Below are 20,775 nucleotides of genomic sequence, written 5' to 3' on the forward strand. Positions count from 1 at the left end.
CAGCTGACTCATGGCACTCTATCTACAGGACGTTCCAGGCAAGAGAGGACCAGAGGTGGTTTGCCATCAACTTCCTCGGCACAGGAACCACTATCTTCCCTGGTGGTCTCCCATCCAAGTGCTGACCACAGCTAGCTCTCAAGTACAAGCTAAGATAAGCTAACTGGGCTGCTCCAATTAAACCAACAGGTCTTAAAGAAAAACAGATTTGTGCTGCGGCACAGCAAATCGCGGGTTGCCCCAGCACAAAATGGTGGCACGGAACAGCTGGTGCGAAATCGCTAGCTTGCTCTGGAGAGAAACGGAAGCCTGGCACAGAGCAAAGTTAGTGTGGAATCAGCCTGTGCTTAATTTTGGTGAAATATCCTCACAGTCCTCGTTTTTGTTTGTTTGTTTGTTTCAAGGCTCTATTGCAAAACATTAGGCCCAGAGTGGGAGGGAGGATGCATTTACCTGCCATTTTGAATTAGAGCCACCATCTTGAAATAAGACCCATAATACTGCATTCCCATGTCTGTGGGTACTCCCCCCCCAAAAAAAAGAATAGTTTTTGTATAGTTTTTTATAGCAGAAACTGGTCTAGTTCCTTAAAGTTCTCTGTTTTAGCTAGAAAAAAATCTCTTCAATGACAAATATAGGGCAGTCAACAAAGGACCACAAAGCTGGTCTATGTTGAGAGGTAGTACTATGGAAAGAACTCACATCTACAATGGGAATCAATGCTCAGCTATGGGGACTTGAGCATGGATGCTTGATTCTTTCCTCTGTGCATGACATTTTCCTGATTTTAATCACTCTCTCAGAGTTGCTCTTTACACTACCGAAGAAAAAACACAAGGGCCCCTCCCCAGGGCTGTTGCTTGTATTTACTTTGGGGACCCATTTGTGCTTTTAAATCATATACATCAGGGGTGGCCAATGGTAGCTCTCCAGATGTTTTTTGTCTACAACTCCCATCAGTCCCAGCCAGCATGGCCAATGGCTGGGGCTGATGGGAGTTGTAGGCAAAAAACATCTGGAGAGCTACCATTGGCCACCCCTGATATATATGATTTTCCAGCTCCAATTCTCAAGTGTATATCTAAGGAACTTTGGTGAAGGTATCTGATGAAAAAATGGGCTGGGAAAGTCCTTTAGGCTCAAACATTTTCCAACTCCAAATGCTCACTATCTGGAAAACTAATATATTATTTCTACTCACACACATGCAACACTAACATCACACTGTTTTGCCACCTCCAGGATGGAAACTGCCTCAAGACTGGAGATGTTGGCAAATAGCACCATGATGACGCTGACCTGGATAGTCCAGGCTAGCTCAATCCTGTTAGATCTTGGATGCTAAGCAGGGTCAGCCTTGGCTACTATTTGGAAGGGCTACCTCCAAGGGAAACCGGAGGCAGAGGCAGGCAATGGCAAACCACCACTGAAATGTCTTTTGCCTTGGGGGAAAAAAAAGTCTAGCTTGCCACCTAGTGGTACATAACACTGAAGGAGCTAGAACAGGGGTGTCGAACTCATTTGTTATGAGGGCCGGATCTGACATAAATGAGACTTTGTTGGGCCGGGCCATGTCGGGTTGGGCTGAGCCATATTGGGCCAGGCCATATGTGTACCTATTTAAGATTAGATAGCAGAAATGGGAAAGACAGAAGGCAAAAGAAGAAGGGGAGGGCAAAAGATGAGATGGCTGGACAGCGTTACTGATGTAACTAACACTAATTTGAGCAGACTTCGGAGGATGGTGGAAGACATCATGGAGGGCCTTGCATGACTCGGTCCATGGGGTAGCAAAGAGTTGGACTAGACTGTGCAACTGAACAAAAGCAGAGTTATAAACTTTATAAAGGACACAAATACAATTAATTTTTTTTAAAAAAAAAACTTAAAACATTAGCACTCATTGGTCTTAAAGGTACTTTCTTTGTATTTCTCCCATGGGATCTAGGGAACTGGGCAAAGGAAGCTCTGGCTTTTTCCTTCCCCAGGGGACTGGTGGGAGGAGGCGCCTCAGCCAACAGAAGGAAGAGAGATTGGCTCATTAGCTCTGCTGTGTGATTGAGAAAGCCTGCAAAAACAAGCTCTGCCTTCCCTCCCTTCCTCCCCAAAGGAGGAGCCTCAGCCACTGGAGAAAACAGAGGTTTTGCTCTGTAGCTTCTGTGTAATTGAGCAAGCCTTGCAAAGCAAGCTGTGATACAGAAGTAAGCAAGAGATAGAGAGAAGGAAGCATATGACAGTCAATTGCTCGGGGGCCTGATAGGAGCCCTCCAGGGGCCTGATTCAGCCCTTGGGCCATGAGTTTGACACCCCTGAGCTAGAATTTATGGCTGCCCAGACAATTTTAGGATCTCCTGGCTATTCTACACACAATATCATATGATAATTAATTAGCACCTTGATATTTCTGAAAAAAATTATAAGAGCTGATATTTAATGAGCCTGTCCAATGTTAATGAAAACAAGGGCTCTTGAAAGCTGCAGCTAATCCTGGTCTATAAGATAATACATTTTTTAAAAATGGAATATTTACCCTCACAGTCAAAATCATCTGTAGTTTCTTCTTGTATTCATTGGGCATTGGGTCATACCCCTCAGTCCTCATACATTCTGGCTGGAGTATATAACCGGTCCGACCATTAAGTGAAAACAAGACGTGATTCATTTGCATGTATTTATCTGCAAAGAATATTTTTTTTAAAAAAAAAAAGCCACATTAGCAGCAAGATCTTTTAAAAAAAAAACTGGAAAAAGGGGATTTGAAAAAAGTCAGATAAATCCCACCTAGCCCTGCAATAAAAGACAAAATTTTAACTGCCTTCATACATACATACTCTCACTGCTTAGGAGTGGATATGAGAAGAATATAACCCTTCAGGCAGGAATAATTATGTCTGGAAAAAGAGGTGTCAGAACTCTGAAGAAGGAAATGAAGGAGAAGCACATGGGTGCCCCTTATGAACTTTTAAACATTTTTTGAGAATTTTGTTTTCATGAATAGGTTCTGGAACTCCATCCCACCACATTCCTCCCCTCAAAAAAAGCCCTGATTACGTCAGACTTCCTTGCATGAGTGGCACTGTCACTCCTGGTGAGTGATTGGGCAGGAAAGACCCAACCATGGCCATGCCTGGTCACATGTGGTATCTGTGATATTCAGACATGGAGCTGAGGCACGTGAGATGATGTAACAGTTGCCACCAATGTTCCCTCTAAGCTGCAGAGTCTTGTGAGCAAAAATTCTACTTTATAAGCTACTGGCATTAAAGTTGTGAGCTACTGCACAAATTAGTGTGCTCTGGGGTCATCCTTCCTGAGCTAAGACAAACATCTGTGAGCTAGAGGCTAAAAATCTGTGATCTAGTTCACGTTAACTCAGCTTAGAGGGAACATTGGTTGCCACTCATCTCTTGTGGTGCTGCTTCCTGGGTACCCAGCTGGCATGGAGACCAGCAATGCTTGCTGAATCACCAGACTTGAACCACCTGTGGGCCATATTTTGCATTATCCTGTTCTAAAGCTGCTGAAGATTGAAGTGTAGTCCAAAAGATAGAGATTTATTGATTAAAATATTTGTACCCTTCCTCTTGGTTCAAGGCAGCTTACAACAGCATGTTAGTAGGAGACCTGGGCAAACATAAGAACATAAAGAGAAGCCATGTTGGATCAGGCCAATGGCCCATCCAGTCACAGTGGCCAAAAAAACAATTGCCATAAGCAGGTCCATCTGCTTAACCATGAAAGATGGACATCCTCAGTTTCTTATCTGCAACGTGGAAGTAACAAGTAAATTAACTGCTGCAAATACTCTGTACAATTAAAATGTTATAAAAACAATGCTTTTAAATAAGGGAGCCCACAAAAAGATGTTGATTAAAATGCCTCTTTGGGTTTCATTGTCTGTCCTGGAATTAACCCTACTTAGCTCCTTTTTGGCACAATTTCCAAAAGTATTTCCACCAATTCAGAGGTCATTATTATAAATAGAGCACTATTTATAGAACTCCAGTAGTACTCCACCATTTCCAAGAAATACAAACAACCAAAGATCCATGCACAGGAGATCTATGCAAACTGTCTATGACAGTTTGTTTAAAACTGTTCCCCATTTGCTAGTGAAATAGTAAAACAAAAAAAGTCCACAAAGGAGACCATTATATGTAGACTATTATGTGCAAAACTGAATTATTTTGCTTGCAAAATGTAATGGAACATTACTCCGTTCAGATCTAAATCTACTTGCTGTAAGCCACAAAACCACTTTCATTTTCAACGGTTTTAAAGCAGGCAGAAAAGTGCTCACATTAAGAGACAAACCACTTAATACTCTCTTGATTTCTCCTCCTCATTCTATCTGACCAGTAAGCAGTGTCTCCCCTAAGCTGAGTTGCTGAGCTAGCTCAGTTTTTTAGCCTTAGGGTCACACATTTTTGTCTTAGCTCAGGAAAAATGACCCCAGAGCAAACTAATTTATGCAGTACCTCACAACTTTAACACCAGTAGCTCATGTAGTAGAATATCTGCTCAAAAGACTTCACAGTTTAGAGAGAGTACTGCCAATAAGATTATTCAGATGTGGCACAAATAGCACAGGAGTGATTTGAATGTATTTCGCATGGCACGGAAAACATCTCAGTCCTTTCTACAGTAAGATACTGTACAGCAAAGGTGGCCAAACTTGCTTAATGTAAGAGTCACACAGAATAACTATCAGATGTTTGAAACTCACAAGACATGAGCGTCAGATGAGGAAGGAAGGGAGGGAGGAGAGAGAGCTGGGAGAAAGCACCTTTAACTTTACATGCATTCTCCAAGCTGCTGGCTTACTTAGCTTGGAAAGTGATTTTAAAAGAGAATGCCTTCTCCAAGCCAGCCAATGGGGTCATGGGGGCTTCGAGAACCACACAATACATGTGAAAGAGCCACATGTGGCTCCTGAGACACAGTTTGGCCACCCCTTCTGTAGAGGGTGTGGGTGGTTATCCATAAAAAGCAAAGATGAGAAAAGCACTACCATTAAGAAGTTCTAACTTTTAAAAAATGCTTACCTGGTGTTTGGAAATTAAGAGCCACCATCTGTGAGCCACAAAACCAAAAGCGAAAAGGATCGTAATTGGAGGAGTCCACCCTCTGCCCTTTTGGGTATATCCGCGTCAGTCCCTTTTGATTGTATTTCAGTAAATCAACAGGCTTCTGCTTGATTATGTTTTCTGCCTTGGTCTCCACAAAGGAACGGATTTCCCTGAAATCAGGATTTTCTACCCAAGCGAGAAAACAGAAAGGTGAGAAGGATCGATGGTTAAGGCATATTTCCACTGAATTACACTGCATTGGCAATTATGCTCCTCTCTTTAAGTAGCTTTCTTGACAATTGCCACAGAAGCACAACAACTGCATCCTGGGGGTACTTTTGTGTGGGATACACGGGAGGACAGCCAGTTGTGATGTGTGGGTGAAGCAGGCAGGAGTCTAGCCCAGACTAATCTGCCACCAAACCCCTGACCCCCCTTCCTATTCCTGGTCAGGAATGTCGCAACTTGCAGGTGCTAAAGCAAGTGCTGCCACCCAGACATTAAACCACGCAGATAAACAGAATGTCTCTTTAAAAACCACGCAACCCATCAGAAGGGTGTGGAGGGCAGTCATGGCTTGGTGTTCTACACCCATTTCTCAAAAGATGCATTGCCCGAAGTCATTCTACTTTCTGAGTATTTCAATAAACTGGTTGGGAGCCTGCAAAGAACTGTGGGAGGGAGAACAATCAGAACCCTCTTCACCACCCAAACTTCCCCTTCCTGGGTTCTGTAAGCTCTCAATAGTTGGAGAAGACTGAGCTACCCTACTCTCCTCCCTCTCCCATTTAGTTAAGTCTCAACTGCTCTAAACATTCTATGCCTCCTGGTGTTTATTTGGTTCTCATTCAGCAATTTTTTGAGGGATGGGGAGTCTTTAGCTAATTTACAAGACAATATGTTACCACAAACGTTTGGAAGTCCCCTAAGCATACAGAAACCCTTTCCTTTTCTGCAGACAGCAGGGTTTCGGTACTTTCAGGAACTGCAAGGCATTTTGTGTGTAAGACACTGTGATTCACTTGCCAGTCAAGGGTTTAAATTCAGATATTAATATGGTAGATGTGACAAGTGACCTCAGAAGATCCTTTAGGGAATCTTGCTGCTTTACAGGGATTGACACTGCCCATGCTAATACAATCCCATGTATTCCAGAGACATTCTCTAGTCTAGCCTGAGCTTTTTATAGTTTCAGGTGCCCTTCTTGGAACATTGCTCAACATCTTTTTTTGTCCATATTCCAGGCACCAATTGCTCTCTTCAAAACAATTCCTGCTTTCTCTTCCTACTTCAGCAAGTACATTCTGCCTCAGCCTGATCCCAAGCCCTCTCACTTCCAGCATCTGCTTTCTGGAATGGGGTCCTGGAGACCATCCAGAAGGCTCCATTGCTATTTGCTTTCCACAGGATACACAAAATTGTGGCTTTTCCAATGGGCTTATCAATGGGGCAAATACTTCCTAAACCTTTGTTACCTACATTGAGAACAACTATTGAGCCAAACTGTGTTACTTTCACCGGGACATCACTGCCAGTTTGTTAGTTTGTTAGATGGCTTTATGTTTTTGTTGTGAGCTTTTTTAATGACATATTTGCCAGCTTCCTTGGGCTAACTAGGAAACGCACGGTGAAATATGAATTTAGAGAAACAAATGGGTGGTCCCTTCCTGCAGGAACCAACCTTGTCTGAAGCCAGGATACATGGGGTTCACAAAAGGGCTTTTCAGCTCCCACCTACAAATTGTGGCACTCCCTCCCACAGCAGATGGGATTGGTGAAGTCCCTACAAACCTTCCAGAGCACCAAAGACACCCTTATTCCAGAAGACCTTTGAACTATATTAGATTACTGGGATAGCAACTGTGTTTCATTTCTCACAGTCTTGTTTGTTTGTTTTTAATCTGTTTGAGGATTTTATTCTATTTAATTCCAAACTGTTAGCTGCTTTAAGGATCAATGGGCAGGCAATATATAAATGCACAAAATAAACTTTAAAAAGCTCCAGCTATGCATGTGCAATAAGACACACAGATAACTTAAACTGTACATACACATATGGTCAGGGGTGGAATTCTAGCAGGAGTTCCTTTGCATATTAGGTCATACCCCCTCATGTAGCCAATCCTCCAAGAGCTTACAAGGGTCTTTTTTGTAAGCTCTTGGAGGATTGGCTACATCAGGGGTGTGTGGCCTAATATGCAAAGGAGCTCCTGCTAGAATTCCACCCCTCCATATGGTAGCAGCGATTCCTCATCCAGAAGAAACTATTCTTTGAGCATGTATAAGCAGGAAAGTGCCCTGACCTAGACAGTCCAGGCTAGCCTGATCTTGTCCAATCTCAGAAGCTATGCAGGTTTGGCCCCAGCTAGCATTTGGATAGGAGATCTGCAAAGAACACCAGGGTCACGATGCACAGGCAGGCGATGGCAAACCACCTCTAATGTCTCTTGCCTTGAAAACCTTACAGGGTCACCGTAAGTCAGCTGTGACTCGACTAGGGCAAAAAGCATGCTAGTAAAGTTTAAATTCATGATTAAAATGGGATTACCTAAATTATCCTTGGTTTTGCTTGTTGGTTTGCAGTAGATTACCAAGTCAGATAACTCTATGGCAATCAACTGGTTCTTTTCCCAGTATTTTTTCTCATTTTCCTGTTTGAGGATTGAATAAAAAGAAAAATTCTTGTAGACATTTATTGATGCAAGCACACGTAAAAAGAATAGGCATGGCTGAGAATACATCAGTGTTATTTATCTGAAGACTCCCTGTGGCTACAAGCTAGTAATGAAATAGGCAATGCCGCAATTTATTAATTTAACAATATTCCCAAAATGTGCAATTCTATGATTTCTGAGGCAAAAGGAAAAAAAGGCATCAGCTTTCATGGAAAACATGTTTTGGTGATGCCTTTCAGTCTCCAGGTGACAGGCTGCTTATTTGTTTGGTTATTTAGGGGCAGGGGTCATTGTGTAGAAAAATAGGTGGTGGAGCTCATTAGCAAATCCCACCCCCCGATCAGCCAAAAGCAACCCGACACAAGAAAGGTGCTGCCTTATCTGACAACAGAAATATTAACTTATCCATACCAGATGCCATATATGGCACCAGCTCCCGGAAGAAGTGCGGGCCCTGCGGAGCTTCGAACAATTCCGCAGGGCCTGCAAGACCTTCCTTTTTGGGATGGCCTTTACCTGATTGAACAACTGTTGACTCGCCTTAAGTGATTCCGCCATAACATTTACATCCTACAGAGTAGCACTAGTAATGTTAATTTTAATTGGAATGTTTTAAAGTGAATGTGATTTTAAAACCGTTGTATAATTTATTGTATGAATCAATGTTGTTAGCTGCCCTGAGCCTGCTTCGGCGGGGAGGGCGGGATATAAATACAATATTATTATATTATTATATACAATTGATCAGTTATTTCAGTCAGAAACTTGTGTCTAGGTTATGAATACAGTGGGCAAACCATGACATAATAGAAGAGGTCCTCCACAGAAGTTTTGCATATACAAATACACTGTTCCTGGGGTATTTTAGAGTATCGCCCCATGAGAAATTCTGCTGGCATGGTCTGAAACCACAGGACATAATCCTAGTTCTACTGCATTATTTCTTGGAAGTCTTTGCAACCTGATTTTTTAAAAATATGTATTTTAGAGTCCACCTTAAATAACTGCAAGAAACGTGGGCTATAAATGAAGGGAATAATTTTTTTTTGGGGGGGGGGGGAGTTTCAAGCCCATATTACTTACACCTACGCTCCTGTTAAATGTTAGCAGCTGACCGGGGCTACCCTGTTACCCATACTTGTACCTCTTCTACGGGTCTCCATGTGATTTCTCGAATGCTCTGATACCATTCAAACAGCTCTTCCACTTTCTCTGTGGCAAACTCAATAGGAGGATCCTCAGGATTCTTGGGCTCCAGGACGAAGACAAAAGTCTTGTAATATTTTCCATGTGGCATTTTTGCTATTAGAAACAAGGCAGGTGGTTGAACCAGTCAGATGTGTATGCTTTTGATTACCTTTTAATCATCTTGCAAATGCCCACCCATAATTTATGCTAAAGGGTCCAGTGCCACCTTTTGGTGGTTGTTGCTGCTGCACAATCAAACAAGACAGTGGGCACTGGCATCCCTCCAAAGTGGTGCTTCTTCTGGGCCCCTCAGTATCGTCCAGGATTCTTTCAGCAACAGTTTGTGACTGGGGGAAAGACGGTTCTTTGTCCAGATAGTGCATTTTTATTTTTTTTAATTTATGCTATTTTATTATATTTGTATCCCACTCTCCCCTGACAGGGGACATTGATACAACTACTCCACATATAATGGCTGAAAACATCCCAGGTACTCACTATGTTACACACACACACACACACACATAGAGTGCATGCCCCTTGACAAACAACACGTGGTCCCATTCCCCAGCCTCTTCTCTCTTAGATCATTTTTTCTGTCAATCTTTTCACAAATTTCACTTCAAAGTCCTTGAAAACTGCACTTCTTCAATGTACAGCTTCAGTACAAATGATTTATTTTATTGGGGTTTTTTTTTTAAAAAAAATCCCTCCATTTATACCCCCCTTTTCTAATCCAGGGGTTCCTGCAGTTGTTTACATTATTCTCCTCTCCTCTGTTTATTTTAGCCTCACAACAACCCTGTGAGGCAGGTGAGGTTGAGAGTGTATGACTGGCCCATGGTCTTTTAGGGAGTGTCTATGGCCAGGTGAGGATTCAAACCTGGGTCTTCCACAACCTAGCCCAACACGCTAACCAGTGCAACACACTCAGATGAGATATGTTCATTTTGTCACATTTTCAGTGACAGAAATGGAATCTAACTTATAAGCAATGTTCTCTCTAAGCTGTGGAGTCTTGTGAGCAAAAATTCTACTTTGTGAGCTACTGGCATTAAAGTTGTGAGCTACTGACATTAAAGTTGTGAGCAACTGCATAAATTAGTTTGCTCTAGGGCCATTTTTTCTGAGCTGAGACAAAAATGTGTGAGTGGGAGGCTAAAAAATTGTAAGCTAGCACACACTAACTCAGCTTAGAGGGAACAAGCCTGTCTTATGCCAAGTCAATCCATCCCACTCAGTTTTGTTTCCTACAGCTTGCAGTGGGTCTCCTACCCAATATCCTCTGAGCTAAAGGTATGAAGGGCTGAACCTAGAGCTTTCTCTATGCAAAGCATGTGCTCTGCCAGGCAGCTCTGGGTCCTCCTCCAACAGCACTTGCTCCCTTTTCCCCTCATAGCCATTTCATTAAAAGCCTGAGAGCATTTTTAAAGTTGAGTCTGTGCCTTCCCTGCACCCCTTTTCTGAGCATGTGCTAATCTAGATTTTTATGGGCAGGGGCTGTTAGCTGCCCAGCTGTTGCTCCACACCTCCAAGCAAATCATGTCTGAATGGACACCATTTTCTTTGAAAAGGGACATGGGAAGTATCATTATATGCAGGTTAGGACATGACTGGAGCAGATTCTGTTGTAACCCCCCTGAGCCCTGCTTGTGGGGGAGAGCAGGATAAAAATTGGATAAAATAAATACCGTATTTGCCGGCGTATAAGACAACTTTTTTGCCCTGAAAAACATGCCTCCAAGTGGGGGGGGTCGTCTTATACGCCGGGTGCACTTCAGTTGAATGGGAGGGTTCCCTGCTCGTCCCCCTTGGAATTGCTGCTGGAGCCGCCGCGCTTTGCTCTTGGTCCAGCGGTTTGGGGGTCCCGTCCAGCTGCTCAAGCGGCTCCACAGGCCTTGATGTGGCTGCGGCTCCAGCCGTTCTCCTGCAGGCCTCATGAGTCCAGGCAGGGAGAAGAGAGCCCGGCCGGGGCCGGCTCTCGGGCCCGTGCGTGCCAATCGCCCCTTCTGCTCTGCCGCCAGCTGGCTCCCACTCCAGACAGCTCTTGTCCAAAGCCACCCCGCCCCCGCAGGCCGGCAGCGGGCCCTGAAAGGGACTCGGGGGGCAGGAGGAGACTTCGACGGCGAGGTGGCGGGAGCAGCCGGTGTGCCTGGGGGGGGGGGGGAGTGCGCGTCATGGCGCCTGTGCAGCCGGGCCCTACAAGCCCTCGGGTGGGGCAGACTGGGCTCTTCGACCCCCCCCCCCGCCGAAGCAAGCAAGACTGCCAAGAGACCAGCCGAACCTTCGCACCGGCGCCCCCACCTCGACCCTGTTGCATCTGGCGGCTGGTGGGGGCAAGGGGAGCAGCACGGGAGCGATCCCCAAACCAGCTGCGTGGCAGTATCCGACCCAGGAAGGGAACCCAGGCAGCACTTAAGACCGCCCTGGCTGACCGTCGTGGGCGCTTCTCGGACAAAAGGCCTCCAGAGCTTGCACCCAAGGGCTCCGCTCAGTATATTTTGAGTGGAAATGTTGGGAGGTCGTCTTATACGCCCAGTCGTTTTATACGCCGGTAAATACATTCTTATGGAGCATCTAAGGTGGGCCTTAAGCAAGCAAATTTACAGCATTTTCTACAGTGCTATAAAACACAGAAAGATTTCAGAGTCTATTTGCTATCTTGTTTTGTTAAAATGTTTATACCCTACCTTCACTGATGGCTCAAGGCAGCTCACTTCCCTTCACACCAAAAGCTGAGTTAAAAAACAGAATGACACAAAAGGAGGAACGGAGGTCAGAGCAGTGCTTACCAACGTTGTATCTAGTGAGATCCAAAATGCCCCGACACAAAGACCCTAAAGGATTGTCCTCAATGATCTGTAAATGAAAAACATGAATTTATAGTTGAAATCAGGTCTACTTGTATATGTACACTCCACTTTTCTTCCATATGGGAACCCAAAGAGGCTTACAACATTGTTCTCCCCTCAACAAAGCAATGACTCTGAGAGGTAAGTTGGGTTAAGAGAGAGTAAATGGCCAAAGAACACCCAGTGAGCTTCCATGGCAGATAAGGGATTCGAACCTGGGTCTTCCAGATCTGATATAACCACCACACAATGCTAGCTTTCATTTTGTGTGTTTAACAAATATCTTCAGGATACTTAGCAGGATACCCAAAACTTAAATAATCAACTCACTTAATTCCCTGGGTAACACTTTAAAAAATAATAATCATTTCTGCTGAGGGATTCATTACTTGTAAAAAGCATAGGTAAGGTAAGCTGAATTTGTTAGTACCCAACAACTCTTTTGTTGTTAACGAAACTGCAGCAAAGATACCAACAAATTATAGTGTCAAAGTTTATTTTTAAATCTAAAATTTGCCACTGGTATTAAATCAGTGGTCCTTTTGAGGAAGCCCACTCAGATAAACTGGAGACCACATGGGAACAGCCTCCAGAGCAATTCCTCTGGCATGGTTCTAAGCATCTCAAGTTACCCCAATCATCCCAAAAACAGCCGCACTGCAGTAGCCTCTACTGTGGTTCTCTCACTATAGACATAATAGAAGAACCAGTTGCCAGAGCAAAGCCAAAAGCTCTTGCTGACACCTTATCAAGCTAGATCCAAGTGGGCAGCTGTGTTGGTCTGAAGCAGTAGAACAAAGTAGGAGTCAAGGGCACCTTTAAGACCAACAAAGTTTTATTCAGAACATAAGCTTTCGATCAAGCTAATTTCTATAAGCATCTTCAACCTTATTAAGACATGCAAGTGTACATATGTTACAGTCCATATACCAGCATAAATTCTATACACATGAAGTTGACTTGCACAAAGTCATAGCCCTGATCTATCATGGTCCGTATCGTCTCTTCTATCTAGCAGCAGTTCTCCAGGATCTCAGGCAGAGGTCCTTCACCACAATTTCTACCTGCTCCCATTTATCTAGTAATGCTGCGGATTTCACTTGGGACTTCCTGCACGCCAAACAGATGCTCTACCACTGAGCCACCACCACCCCTCCCCAAAATGAACATGAGAGGAAATGGGGGGAGGGGAATCACTTGCACGAGATTACTGTTGTTGATGTATGGCACTGTGTGTAGTATAGCCAGGAGATCCTAAGATTGTCTGGCAGCCAGAAGTTCTAGCTCTTTTAGCATTATGCACCACTAGGTGGTGAGCTAGACTTGTTTTAATACAAGAGACATTTCAGAGGTGGTTTGCCACCGCCTGCCTCCAAGTCATGACCATGGTATTCTTGGAGGTTGCCCTTCCAAATGCTAACCAAGGCCAACCCAGCTTAGCTTCCAAGATCTGACCAGATCGAACTAGCCTGGGCTATCCCGGTCAGGGATACAAGAGCACGATGGCAAAGGACAGTCTTGCACAAAAATCATTCACTCTGGACCAGAGAACCTGAATGAATTTCATCAAGTAAGGAACACATACAAACAATTTTGGAAGAAGGGCAGCAATGAAAACTTGGTTTTCTCACCTGGCTTTCGAGTTCATCAGTGTTCTCAGATGACATTTCCTCTACATAATTGGCAGGAAAGTAGTATTGAACTTTGTCTCCATAATCTCCCTTCCACCTGAATGATTGAGAAAGAACTAGTCATCTCTTTCAGAACACAAAAAACACCAGCCTCACTCAATTGCCCATCAGTCTCCAAACCTGATTTTTATGCTGCCTTCAAGTTTTCATTTATAATGTTTTGAGCCCTCATCATAATGCTAAAAACAGTATAGTCTACAAAGTTATCACAAATTCTCCACAATCAACAAGTTGGTCAGAAACACTGAAGTAAAACCGGTACAAGTGGCCTGAACTATGGCTTGTATCAAAATGATAATTAACAGTGGAACTGTTTGCCACTCCTTGTATTAAATATTCAAACCATCAGAGGAGTTCTGATTTCAAACATGCCAGCTGCATAACCACTAAGCTGCAAATGCAAGTGAGTCTCTAGCGGGTTCTCCACAAAAATGGGGGGGGAATGTATATTTCTTCTCCCAAGAGTATCTTGTTTATGCAAATGGAAAGTGCTGTCAAGTTGCAGACAACATACAGCGTTCCCTGTGGGGTTTTCAAGGCAAGATACATTCAGAGGTGTTCTGACATTGCCTTCCTCTGCACAACAACCCTGTACTTCCATGGTGGTCTCCCATACAAGTACTGTCAAGGGCCAACTGTGCTTAGCTTCTGAGATCTAACAAGATCAAGCTAGCTTGGGCTACCCAAGTCAGGGTACATTGTGTATAGTCCAGACTAGGAGTGGCCAAACTTGCTTAGCATAAAAGCTATGTAGAATAAATATCAGATGTTTGAAGGAAGGGAGGGAGGGAGGGAGAAAAGCAAATACATGGGGAAGGGAGGTAGAGGTGGAAAGACAGCAACTTTAAATGCATTCCCCAAGCTGCTAGGTGGCTTGACTAAGAGAAGTGATTCAAAGAGACAAATGCCTTCTCCAAGCCAGCTGATGGGGTGGTGGGGGCTTTGAGAGCCGCACAATATGTGTAAAAGAGCCACATGTGGCTTCTGAGCCACAGTTTGGCCATCTCTAGTCCAGAGAAATTACATATGGTGACTATTGGGCAGGGAGCTTCTCTCTGTGAATAAACTAAGAGAAGGCTGAAGTCAAACAGACCCCAGAATGGATATCAAGCAACCACAACTATTTACCCTTTAAAATAACACTTTTTCAAAGGCTTCTTTATGGATTATTATTATTATTTAACGCACATTATCATGCTTCAGAAATCTCATTCAAGTGACTTTTAATTCATCCCCCACAAACACCTTTGAGAAGTTCCTTTTCTAAATGAGAACAATGTGCACAAAGCCATGAGTCTATGTTTGAGACAAAGTTTCAGTGTAGGACTATACAAAAAAAATTCTAAACATATATATCAAAATATCTACATTCTTACCAGCCTCCACTTTCTTTCGAGACGTTATGAATTAAGGCTCCTCTGCAAAATGTCAGCTCATCAGGTCTCTTGGCTTGGTAATCATACAAGGCTTTCACAGTTCTTTGGGGCTTCAACAGAAAGGATTGCAGGACAAAGTGATGTTAGGAACATGTAGATACATGAAGCTAAGTTAAACCAGGTCAGTCCAATGGTCTATCTAGCCCATTACTGTCTAGTATGAGAAGCAGTAACTCTCCAGGGTCTCAAGCACAGGAGGCTCTTTTCCCAACCCATGAGATCCTTTAACTGGAGCCACCAGAGACTGAATCTAGGATATTCAGCATGCAAAGCCCAGGGCACAAATGAAGCTGCCTTATACTGAATCACATAACTACACGTAGATAGATCCAAGTGGACAGCCATGTCGGTCTGAAGCAGTAGAACAAAGTAGGAGTCAAGTTACACCTTGAAGACCAACAAAGTTTTATTCAGAATATAAGCTTTCATATGCATGCATACTGCTTCAGATGAGGGGAGAAGTATGCATGGATGCATATGAAAGCTTACATTCTGAATAAAACTTTCTTGGTCCTAAAGGTACACTTGACTCCTACTTTGTTCTACATAACTACACATAACTCTTGGCACACTGGCTCTGATCTGGCACTGACTTTGATCAATTCTGGACCATTTTGGTGAGGCGTACAATAAGACACATGATGCAACATGTATGCCCTTGACCAGGACATAAGGCTGTATTATAAGAGGCCTCAATTACGTCTCTTAGCCTTTGCCACTTTATTAAACTACTTTCTTTTTGGTCCAGCACTGATTTATTGTATTTGTAACACTAGCCTGTACATGTATATATTTGTTTGACCTCTGAAGAAGACCATTTTAGGTCAAATGTTTCCCATTTTTGCTGGATGATTTTACTAAGGAGGCTAATGATGACCCCCTAAATGCTTTTAACTTTCTGTAATAAATACATGTATTTTTGGTTATGATTTTATTTTAAATTCTGCTTTTAATTTTTGGCCCTTATTGTATATTAACCTTTAGGTTCTTGATTCCAGTTTTTGGGTTAGGCTTCTTATATATATATGAACATATGAAGCTGCCTTATACTGAATCAGACCCAATCCATCAAAGTCAGTATTATCTACTCAGACTGGCAGCAGCTCTCCAGGGTCTCAAGCGGAGGTTTTTCACACCTATTTGCCTGGACCCTGGAGATGCCAGGTATTGAACCTGGGACCTTCTGTTTATCAAGTAGATACTCTACCACTGAGCCACCGTCCCTCCCCTCTCTGTTCTTCTTTTATACTGAATCAGACCATCTGTCCACCAAAGTTGGTATTGTCTACTCAGACTGGCAGTGACTCTCCAAGGTCTCAGGTGGGGATCTCTCACATCTCCTACTATCTGACCCTCTAAACTGGATATGTTGGGAGTTGAACCTGGGACCATCTGTATGCTAAGCAGATACTCTACAACTGAGCCACTAGATCCACCTACCATCCTCCCCAATAGTAACGAAGTTATGCAACCATGAGATGCCTGTTAAGTTGGTATTTTCCTCCTTGATACTTTTCTGACCCACTCACTATACCCAGGTTTATTTTAACTTGCAACCATCCTTCTCAACTTTCAAACAAGAAATTACAGTAGTAGGATTTCAGGTAAACTTTAATCTGAACAAAAATATGAGAGTAATTATACCACGGAAGGTGTTATTTCAGTGGGCTCCACATACATCTTGACATCATATAATGAACTGGGATCTTTTTCCTAAGATTGAAAAAGAAAAAAAATATTTGAATTCCACTGTGGTGGGGGGGGGAGTCACATATAATTTTTGGTTTCCATCAAAGCATTACATCACCCAAATAAAAATTTATCCAACCCAAAGTATTTTGGAGGATTTTCTATTTTGTACTTAATTTTCCTAATCAAATGTGAAGGTTGCAGTTACTGAAGACTTCAGTAATTTGTTCCAAAAGAACTGGAAGAAATAATTATAATCCTTTTCTTGTTCATTCGTTGTGCAAATCTGATGAATTTAAATCACTTATGGCACTGTCTGCTCCATAGCAATAACTTAAGGAGAATGGTGAAATAGTTTCTAATGCACAAATATGTGAAGTCGTCTTATACTGAATCAGACCCTTGGTCCATCAAGGTCAGTATTGTTTATTCAGATTGAAAGCAGCTCTCCAGAGTCTTAAAAAGAGTTCTTTCACAACACCAGCTGCTAGATCCCTTTAACTGGAGATGGTTGGGTTTGAACCTGGGACCTTCTGGATGCCGAGCAGACATCTGACCACTGAGCCATAGCCCCTTCCCTTATATGCACAACTGAGTTTACTTAAATACAGGCAAGCACTATCAGCTCCCATTTTATTACAGTTACTTTCCCTTCCAGAACAAAATCATAGCTTGTAAGAAACCATCTGGAATCATAGAACCATGGCACTGCAAGAAGCCAAAATACCATCCAGGGAGTACCATTTAATCACCAAATCTGCCCTCCTCCCAATCTGTCAGCTATTATGAGGAATGATTTTGCTGTGCCTTGCATATTTTATCCACTTAGCACCAATACAAACGTAATTGTTTGGGGATCTCTTAATTGCTGGAGATGGTTTCAACTCCTGATTCAAGAGAACCCAAAGTTAGTTATTCCTTGCTGGGATTTTTACTCTCTGTGTTTAGCTACTGGCATTCAACAGCCTGAATGGGGAGCGGCAAGAGTGCTGTTCTATGAAACCAATATTCAAAATGTCCACTTGGGCCAGTCGTTCTTTCAGTCTGAGCTACTTCCTCGGGTCTTTGAGAGTATACACTGGGGAAAGGAGACATGAACACAACCCCCCCTCCCCTCCACAAGTTCCTTGGTGAATCAATAATAAACAAACATATTCTTAAAATGTTCAGTGATGCAGAACCGCTTGTAGAGTGACCTCTTGGAAAAGAATACATAAGAGCAAACTAAATGCCTGGATGTCCAACTTTTTACATTTATAAGAGTCCAAAAAAGTGACACTTACTACGCTGTAGCGTTCCAGCAACTCCTCCGTCACCGGGTAGCGCAATTTCATTTTCCTGTACAATGGGTGCTTTTCATAGTAGTTCACCAGTTCCACCAAACTTTCAAAGTATGCAGAGGTGCCCAGGACAAAGAGGCGGCCTTCCTGCATGATTCGGCAGTGCTTTACTTTCCCCTCGGCTCTGTGGAATTAGCAGACATCTATTAATTGACAGTGCCCTTTGATAATGTCAAACAATGTGTTATCAATTTCAGACATTCCAAATGCATTGTTAGAACTGTAGTCCAAAACGTTTTGGATACTAAGGTTATTGGCCAAGAAATGGAATTTATCTTCACATTTGATTAGGAAAATCAAGTACAAAATAGAAAATCCTGCCAAAATACTTTGGGTTGGATAAATTTTTATTCGGGTGATGTAATGCTTTGATGGAAACCAAAAATTACAGCAGCCAGCAATCCAGCAGAAAGCGGGCTAAAGAAGGCACCTGACTGAATGTTAAGGGCAGGAATTCACATGCCTGAGCCAGTCTCAGATGGAGGGAAGGCAGCAGCACCCAAAAGTACTTGGAGGTTTAGAGAATGCAAGTCAGTATTAAAAAGTACCGTAGTTCTCTTTCTCCACCTCCTCCCTTAGAATCTTCACAATCAAATGCACTGGGTATACTGCTGGCTCTTTATGCCACTGCTACATTTATAAAAGTAGTTTCTCACCTGAAAGTCATGGCATATGAATTGGGTTCATCTCTCTTCCTTATCAAAAAGGCTCCATCCCGAGGAATTCGCATCAGCATGTCTTCGGCTTCCCCTCGGCTCAAGTTACTGTAGTACCACCTATCAAAACAGAAAAGCAGACAGGTTGTTGAAGAGCTTGTCAACACAAAATGACAGTGGTGGAAGAATTAGAAATTCAAATAGATTATAAAAGTGTGCATTAGATGATAGCTAATTATACCTTCTTCTTTTTTGCAGGGAGTGGGGTTGAGAGTGGCTCTTTAGTCTATGCACTGGAAACCTAACCTCTGCTTTTCCACAACAAACTGATCTCCTACAGTTATGGTTAGCCAAGCCCTGACAGAAATAACAGCAAATTTCAGGCCTGTCCTGGAACTGGTCACCTGCCACCTCCATTAGAACATCTTCAAAGGGAAATTAACAAAGGACCCATAACAACACAAAAGGGAGGATTTCAAGCTCACCAACTTTGAAATATGCAGCTGATCAGAAGAAAGATAGGCCTGATCCTGACACATAGCAAAGGACTCCCGAAGAAGAGGGAAGGAAGCATGCTGCCTTGGTTCATCTCAGGCACCCATACAGAGCCAGGTGCTCATTTCTGCAGCCATTTGTTAACTTTGCTGTTTTTATCTGTGTCAGTTCAAAAACTAATTCCCAAAAGCTATGTAATACCTTTTATTAGGACCAACAAATTACAAAGGTTGCCAGCTCCAGGTTGGGAAGTATCTGGAGATTGTGGGGCTACAGCCTGAAGAGGGCAGGATTAGGGGAAGGGAGGGACTCCACTGGGGTATAATGCCATAGAATCCACCTTCCAAAACAGCCATTTTCTCCAGGTGAACTGTACTCTGTCACCTGGAGCTCACATACAATAGTAGCAAATCTCCACCCACCCCTTGAGGTTGGCAACCCTAATACATAGTGGTGCAAAAGCTTTTGAGTTCATCAGAATTCTTCATCAGGGCAGGTGCTGCATGATTGTACAAAAAGGAAAAGGCAGATTTTTCAGGTCATGGCCTGCAGCATGTTGTTACCTGATTCTTCTTCGCCTGCTAGAAGACCCACCATATACTGGCATGACAAAACCTGAAAAATCTCCTGTTTTTCCTCCCCCATGTCCCTGTTCTTCCTGTTCCTGCCCCCCAACTGCTTGCCAGGCCATGCCTGAGACCCTGGTTTTGTTCCAATAAAGTAATAAAGTTCTAAACTGTTTTGGTATCATTACAAAACTAATTTCTGGTTGAATTTTAAAAGCGAACAGACTCAGGGACAAAACACTAAAATCTCTTTTTTTACATGTTGGACAGCAAAGCTCTTGGTTTCCCAAAAGCTGCCAAATTCCACTCTCCATACATACATAACCCATACAAAACAGCTAATTTGTAGGTGGGTCACATTACTGGGTTGTTGTTTTTTCCCTTCTTTCCAAACTCAAATCTCCCCATAGATCAAAATAGCGGCGACCAAAAGTAAACCTCAGCATCAAAAATAGCATTTAACCCCACCCTAGAATTTCCTGTTGGCTGTACATACGGCTTTGATTCATGAGGTTTGGGATTGGGGACAGCATCAGTCAGACGCAGCTCGAACTCGGCACATCGCAAATGTGCTTCCTTGTAATGCTGGATGAGATCGTAGATGCTATCAAAGGTGAGGTTGTCAGTCAGATAATATTTGATAGTATCTCCGTCGGTTGAGGAACGGATGTGGCAGTGTTGGACTCTCCCTGATCTCCTAATGGAGGGGACCATGGAAAAAAACAAACAAGTTAGCCTTCTAAATCTCATCCACAGTTGCCCACAAGTTCCTTGTTCTTGGTTCATTCTGTCACAGTGCAACATACTACAATGTCGGGGAAGGAGAGATAGTGGCAAGCTGGTATTTTTCTACTCAATAGGTGAAACAGGACTGAAGACTGATTACATGGTGAAATCTAGGTCATAGTATTATAAGAAACAAGAATTACAGTCTACAAAATACATTAAAAAATAAGAATCACCAGAAAACAACACGAGGTTAAAAAAATAAAAGCCTCAAAAGCGAGATCTGTCAAAACAATTTATCCACCACCAAAAGCCCCTTGAAACAAAAGCTTTCTTTTCTTTTATTCCATACTTCGTGCTCACAGACCAACAGGTCAAAAGCAAACAAATTC

General features: G+C 43.0%; 1 protein-coding gene across 1 annotated transcript in view; it reads right to left on the reverse strand.

Moving 5' to 3' along the window:
* The window catches only part of PLCG2 (phospholipase C gamma 2), an 89,089-nt gene that overhangs the window by 9,051 nt on the left and 59,263 nt on the right, over positions 1-20,775 (reverse strand). The window contains exons 17-27 of the mRNA XM_060254524.1: positions 20,154-20,354; positions 18,597-18,716; positions 17,884-18,064; positions 16,556-16,624; positions 14,852-14,961; positions 13,416-13,512; positions 11,725-11,791; positions 8,889-9,046; positions 7,618-7,720; positions 5,046-5,255; positions 2,531-2,676 (exon numbers count right to left, since the gene is read on the reverse strand). Coding sequence (XP_060110507.1) covers positions 2,531-2,676; positions 5,046-5,255; positions 7,618-7,720; positions 8,889-9,046; positions 11,725-11,791; positions 13,416-13,512; positions 14,852-14,961; positions 16,556-16,624; positions 17,884-18,064; positions 18,597-18,716; positions 20,154-20,354 — 1,462 coding nt within the window. The remainder of the gene's footprint in view (positions 1-2,530; positions 2,677-5,045; positions 5,256-7,617; positions 7,721-8,888; positions 9,047-11,724; positions 11,792-13,415; positions 13,513-14,851; positions 14,962-16,555; positions 16,625-17,883; positions 18,065-18,596; positions 18,717-20,153; positions 20,355-20,775) is intronic.

This window comes from Heteronotia binoei, chromosome 14, assembly GCF_032191835.1.
Source record: "Heteronotia binoei isolate CCM8104 ecotype False Entrance Well chromosome 14, APGP_CSIRO_Hbin_v1, whole genome shotgun sequence".
In the NCBI taxonomy this organism is placed as follows: domain Eukaryota; kingdom Metazoa; phylum Chordata; class Lepidosauria; order Squamata; family Gekkonidae; genus Heteronotia; species Heteronotia binoei.